We start from the raw sequence: 6,991 nt of genomic DNA, 5'->3' as shown, positions 1-6,991 counted from the left end.
ACCCTTTTCTCAACTCAATTTTATTCAAACTCTATTTATGAAATGATTTAAAAATAAGTTATCTTTCAAAAGGTATGACAAAATCGCTTCAGAAAAACAAAAGTTTTGATTTTCAACAACAAAGTGGTTTTCAAACCAAAGATTTGGCTCGGCTTTGTTTTAAAGGTCTTTGATTTTATCTCGAGAGCCAAATTCCTTTTTAAAAATCAACCTTCTCTTAAAAAGAAAAAGGAATTGCCAGTGATTTATTAAAAAAAAAACCATTGCAAAAAGATTTTGTTTGCGGCCTTCCAAAAAAAAAAAATTAGCAAAAACAAAATGAACTTACAAGTTTTGAAAGAAAATGTTATTGTTGTTAAAGCTTTATCTTTCAAAAGAGAGAAATGATTTCTAATCATTTTCAAAACTAGTTTGTTTAGTTCAAATAAAAGAGAGCAACGCCTCATTTAGAAAACTAAAAGAGTTTCAAAGTCTCTTGATTTGAAATCTTTTACATCAAAAATCTTAAAATAATAATTATAATAAAATAAATAAACTTGGTTTTCAAAATTTGCGCTGATTTCAACCCTTTCCAAAAGCTATTTTCAGTTTGAGCTCTCTTTAAAATCCATTTGACTTTGTAAAATCGCTTTCACTCCATTTATGAAACCTGTTTTTCCGAAAAACATTCCTTTCAAAAGCTTTTTGCAAAGAGTGATGCACGAAAAACAGCTATTGAAAGCCAACAACCCTAGCTACGTTTAAGCCTGCCATGCACTCTTTGAGAGCCAGATGTTCATCAACCCCGTGCGATTCTTGGACACCCATCGCCCTGATGTGAAAATTTGGATGCCCAACGACTGCAAGTGAGCCTTGCATACACTTGGAACAAGAGTCACTCCCATTTTGGAAAAAGTTTGTGGAGCGATCATACTAAAAGCAAAACAACTCAAAAGTAAGAAGAACTTCTGAAACGACGCCCTCGTTTCTTCACCAACCGAGCAACGCCTAAATCTCGGGGACGAGATTCCTGTAAGGAGGGTGGACTGTAACATCCCGGATTTTTACGAAAACCAAAAATACGAGCTTTTTAAAATTTTTCCTGTAATCGTGTGAATCATATAGTTTTTAGATCTAACTCGATCCTAACCCGCTAACAAATCGTGGCATACATATAGATTTGTTTCTAGGCGAGTGCTTTTGTTCGTGAGTGGTCTTGAGTTGGGTCTTGTTTAGGGTTTTGAGTTTCTTTTGGAGTGCACAAATCCTTAGCAAAGTATTCCCATATCTCCGTTGAGCCTATCTCAAAGGCGAAGCGAATCCTTTCTCAATCTTTTCATTGGAGTACGTCTCAAACTCCTTTAATCCATTTTGAACTCTTTTCCAAATTCCCTTCTCCAAAACTTTTCTCTTGTTGATCTCATCACCAAATCTCTGCCGCTAAATCTATCTTAAATTCGTGGTGACTCATCTCAATCTCTTTTCCCTTTCCCGCTCAATCATTTTAGCAAATAGTGGTAAATCCTTCAATTCCTTTCTCCAAATAGAAATTGGAATATTCTTTTCCCTCTCTGTCTCCTTGAAATATAAATGGGAAGAGCATTCTTATTCCTCTTGGGCTCAACCCCTCAACCAGCCCACCACTCCTTCCCCCTCTTTTTCCCTCACCGCCAACCCAACCAACCATCTGGCCCAGTCGGCCTCCCCAACCCCCCCCCCCCCCGCGGCCTAGCACCCTCGCGCAGCCCACCTCCCGCAACCGGCCCAAGCCACCCAGCGGCCCAGCTCCAAGCCACGCGGCCCAGGCAGAGGCCCAACCGGCGCCATCCCCCTTCCAACCGCGCGGCCCAGCCAGCTCCCCATCTCCACTCCACGGCCCGCGCAGCAGCCAAGGCCCACCTAGCCCAAGACCAGCACCCCTGGAACCCTAGGTGCGCCCCCTGGCTCCCAGACGCCGCCGCCGCGCCCCTACAGCGCCGCACTCGTGCCCTGGACGCCCGTGCTGCTGCCAGATGAGCGCCACGCGGCCCGCCCAACGGCACGGACGCCGAGGATCACCGCCCGCAGCGCCTAGCACCCCTGGAACCCTAGGCCACGACGCGTATAAGAGCCCGAGCCGCCGCTCTCCTCTTCTTCCCCACGACGCCGCCGCTCTGCTCCACCACCCAGCGACGCCAAGCACCACCTCGCCCCGGAGCCAGAGCCGCCGCGCCGCGCCGAGCTTCGGCCTCGCCCTCGCCCCGGCCTCCGCGACGACGCCATCAGACCGCGTGCTCGCCACGGTCGCCACGTCCAGGAGCGACGCCGCGGCGAGTGCTCCCTTTTCGTCGAGCTCCACCACGACAGCGCCACGACCGCCGTGCGTCCTCGACCCGAGCCGCGACGCCGGACTTCGACAGCACCTCGTCAAGCTTCGCCCTCGCGCATCCGTCGCCGCCGAGCCGAGCGTCGACGCCGAGCGTTCCGCGCTGAGCAGGAGCTTCTCCGAGCCCCTTGCTGACCCCGACACCGAGCTCCGCCTGCGACGTCGCCCGAGCTCCGTCCACGACGTCGGTGCGGTGACCAAGCCCCGCGACCCCGTCCGGCGTCCACGTCCACGTCCTGCCGTGCTGTCCGCGGTCACCGCCTCGTCGCGAAGTCGACTGCGCCAAGCCCAAACGCCCGTCTCGACACGCACGGACTCCGCCGTGGCTGGGAACGCGCGTTCGCCACCGCGTCAAGCACCTCTGCCCCAAACCCCGACGTCGCGCGCGGACGCCGCACCGCAGTGACAACAACGACCTCGACGCCGTGCTGCCAGCGTCACCAAGCACAACCCCTGCAGCCACGACGTCGAGCAGCGCCCCCACCAGATCCCCTCGTCAATGCCGTGCTGCGTCGAGCCCCGAGCAGCGAAGCACCTCGTCCTCGCCAAGCCCTTCTCTGCCGCCGGTGAGCCACCAGTGCCCAAGTTTCCCTTGTTTCCCCTTCCTGTTTCGCCTTGCTGAAATCGGCCTTCGCGCCGTGAACCTTCACTGTTGCAGGGAAGCAGTGGCCTCGTCGTGCTTTCGATGCCTTCCCGATGCCTGCTGCCTCCAGCCGAGCCGCAGCAAGCAGAAGCCAACCAAGAGCAGCAGCAAGCCCGCAGTAGATCTTCGTCCAACACCAAGGTCGAACCTTGAACTGAGTTGACGCCCTTCATGGCGTCGACAAAACTCTTGCCCTTCATTCTTGTATCTTTGTATATACTTGTTAGTGATCATCGATATCCATCTATCTATGCTCGTCGATTCATGAATTATTTATTCTATGCCTGTGCCGTGCCTTCGTGCCGGTCTGTTTATCTATCTGTTTATCTATCTCTGTTGGTCGCTATGGAAATGTGCTACTCTACTTTGTCTTTGTGTTGGTCGCGGCATTGTGGTTCTTTGTGCGTTGGTTCTTGTGTCATGTGGTTGGTTGGTTGTGAACCGTGCCTTCGAGCCGGTTGAGAGAGTGATGTGTTTGAATGTTGCGATCGCGAGTTGTCTCGCCATGGTCGTAGTGCCAAGCATATCCCTTCTCGGGTTGTCGTCGTTCTTTCTTTTGTTATTTGCCTGAGGACTGAGCCTTCGAGCCGGTCGGGGAAGTGGTACTGCGTTTGATCATTTCGATCGTGGGTTCGTCCTGCCGTGATCGCGATGCCGAGCGTAACTCGTCTCCCCGTGTTTAGTTGACTTCGTCACGCTACGCTTGTTAGCTCCTATCCTCGTCCCTGGGGTTTGATCTTTGCGGACTCGATATTCATAACGACGCGGTTCTTACCCGCATCTTCGAGTTCTCTGTGATCTAGTCTAGTGGGATACAGATTAGGAGCAACCCTTGTAGAACAGTCAGAAGCCAACTCGTTGGGTGAAGCTAATGGTCGCAAGTCCACCTTGCCATGACCATCCGGCTTTACCCCATTTCTCGCGTGTTTATCCTAACCACCTCGTATGCTTGCACCACTTCGACTATAGCATTCCCTCGGACCTAGCGGTGACAACCGCATCGCTACGGGCCTTAGGAATAGCCGTGTGCTGATTAGATGCACAGTCGTGGTACCCTACGAGTAGGGTTGGATCGTGGGGTCGTATCTCTTTCATCCAACCGTCGTTCATTCCATGATGAGTTGGTCGAAACAGTATGGACTCCATTCCTCTTCTCTCTTGTTCTCAATCCCTGTAGATCCAGTAATATGTGGATTGAGCCCTTTTGTTTGTTTGGTGTTTTGATTCCATTTCTACGATTCCCGCTGTTGCTATGGCGAGTGGATCAAAGGAAGATGAATCCCGTGTCCTTTCCCGCCTTTTTGGTTCTTCGTGTTTAAACTCTTGTATGCTTGTACCTATTCGACCGTAGCATTTCTTGGTTCTCGTGGTGACAACCGCACCGCTAAGAACCCTAATGATGCCTTAGTGCATTTAGTGCACCTAGGTTGTGGTACCCTACAAGTAGTTTGAGCACTCGTGTTCTTGTGTGTCACTCTTTCGGATTCCCCGTCTCTTACCATGGCGAGTGGATTGGAAGGAGTAGACCACTTTCCCTTCTTCTCTCTCTATTCCACCCTCTCTTGGCTCTCGCCAACTACAATGGCGTATGGATTGAGAGAGACCGGAACTTCCCGTGCTCATAGCCTTTTCGATTCCTGTCGATCTCTATGACACTTGGATCGAAAGACTGTAAGTTGTGGTGTTTGCTTAGAATGAGTTAGAGTCTAAGCCATTTAATAAAGCCGTACAGGTTGACTCAGTTAACCCGGGAAGTACCGGCTAGGCTAAGACTCTGGCTTGTACTTAGTAAACAACCATTCCCGTTTCTTTTAGCCCAGGGATCGGACATCCGCCGAGAGGGCTAAGTTGTTTTCCTTTCGGTGCTCTTTTAGTGTAGTTGTTCTTCAGTGTTTTGTCGCCTCTTATCACGATCTTTCTAGGTCTAGTGGTTTGATTGTTTCGCCTTGATTGTCGTTTACGAGGTAGTTGCTTCGGTTAGCGATGATCGAATCGGAACCAGTCGAAGGAAGGACATGCAGATAGGAGAAAGACCTTGGATGAGTACAACTACAAGTGAACTGAGGATCCTGGAAATGTCACTCGACAGGTGCCACGTCCCACCCAACCTCGTAGAATCCTATTAGACATGCAATAATGTAGATGCTAGTGCTTTACTTTTATGCAAATGAATTGAGATAGGTTGCATGGTAGAAATGCTTGTGAGCCATTGCCTTGTTGCAACCTATAACCCTCGCACACCCGCTGTTAGGTTAGACGCTTGCATACTACTTGCTACTGCTTCTACTACGCATTATATCTGTGATGTGATGCATTGTGGAGGATTGGATGTGAGTGGATAAGGCACGTGGTGCCGATAACTGGATAAGGAATGGATAATGGACTTGGGGAGATCTTGGCGTGTGTCTTGGGTGTGTGGTGAGGGTTGAGTCGACCGAGCAGGATTTACGACGAGTCTTGGGACAAGTCTTGCCGGGGAACGCTACCTGGGCGTTCTCCATGAGAGATACCTGTGGCGGGTACATGTGACAGGGAGAGGTCCCGGAGTGGAGTGTCTTCGTGGGACGAAGCACCGGGATGGGAGGTGCTGTTTAGCACGGGGTAGCCGGGTGTCCCGTCGAGAGGGGCATCGGCTGGCCCCTCGTGAAGATGTCCTGTTCGGTTACCCTAAGGACTGAGATGTTCTGAGAACCGGTTCGTAGGAAGCCTTACACGCCACTCGCCTTATTATGGTGCGGGACGGATGTACAACCAACTAGTGCGGTGCCACTACTACTAGGTTGATAGCGGATAGTGTAGGGAGGTACGGGCATGAGGACCCACACCCTCCTAAGACAGCGTAGTGACCTTGGGGGCCTGGTACTACGCCTCACAGTCTCAGCATGCCGGTGGTACTCCGGTGTGGCCCCAGTCCTGAGTGGTAGGGTGGCATCGTATTTAGTTGGAAGGCAGCCCGGTATCAGCCTAGACGAGCCGGTTCGTCGATGATGGTGATCTTGTGGTTAGTGTAAACCTCTGCAGAGTTTGGTTGATCGATCGATACATATGCCGTCTTCTCGGCTATGGACCTTTCCTATGTTCCGCTTCGCTTGACTAGTGAGAGGAGTCCTTTCTACCTTCCCCTGGGTTTGTGTTGGATCCGGCGTTGGCCGTTGAGGCAAGGCACGAGCGGGAGTCGTACTTGCCGCCTAGAGAGTGAGAGTGTGGTAAGTTGTGTGTGATGGGATGGATGGATGGATGGATGGACGTGTGGTTGAGATGGATTAAAACTTGATGAATTATTATTATTAAAATATTGATGAACTTGCATAGGAAAAACTACAGCCATATATAGGCCTCTTGATCTACCCTTTTTCATTCCACTTACCACAAAGCTTACGCAAAAGCATAGGGTGGGAGCCAGTGGCCAGTACAAATCGTACTGAAAATTGTTTAGCAGGTTTTGAACGTGACGATAACTACGGAGAATAGAAGGATTAGGTGGTCTCGTTCCTGCGCTCAAGTTTGGTTCAGAGATGAAGGCTACGCCCGCTGATAAACTACGCCGACTCTGATGATTGTCCGTGAAGGAGGAGCCTTCACCGCTGTCGCGCTACATCGACTCTGATAAAGACTCGCGTGTGTTTCCGCTAGAAAAACAATGTAATAAGCTTGTTAATCAAGAGTTGTAAAGCAAATGTGTTGTAATCTTGTTTCTCACGATGTATGACTATGATAACAGCTGATATATGATAATGCGATGGTTCAATTTTTGAATTATCACATTATAATTCGAATCTGTGGATTTTTCCCTTTGTGGAAAAATCTGGGTCGTATCATATAGGCACTTTTACATTGTGAAATTCAAAGTGACAAATTGGAAAATAAAATTGAGTAATCAAACCTAAATAATCAAATAGTGCCTATAACCTAAACTAACTAATTTATTTAGGGAGATGGAGGTTTGAGGAGATCCTCCCGCCCAATTGCTTGTGCCAAACGCTTGATTTTAGCGCTGGTGCTAA

At 49.8% G+C, this 6,991-nt stretch overlaps 1 protein-coding gene across 1 annotated transcript; it reads left to right on the top strand.

Moving 5' to 3' along the window:
* LOC110437274 (mucin-7-like) lies at positions 1,992-2,750 on the top strand. Its single transcript, XM_021465660.1, has one exon. The coding sequence runs from the start codon at positions 1,992-1,994 to the stop codon at positions 2,748-2,750; it is 759 nt and encodes a 252-aa protein (XP_021321335.1).

Source organism: Sorghum bicolor, chromosome 7 (assembly GCF_000003195.3).
Source record: "Sorghum bicolor cultivar BTx623 chromosome 7, Sorghum_bicolor_NCBIv3, whole genome shotgun sequence".
NCBI lineage: Eukaryota > Viridiplantae > Streptophyta > Magnoliopsida > Poales > Poaceae > Sorghum > Sorghum bicolor.
This window is presented reverse-complemented; position numbering and strand designations above follow the sequence as displayed.

What these genes read in the sequence shown, in the direction of transcription:
- LOC110437274 (XM_021465660.1), top strand. Translation starts at nt 1,992, where the DNA reads ATGAGCGCCACGCGGCCCGCCCAACGGCACGGACGCCGAGGATCACCG.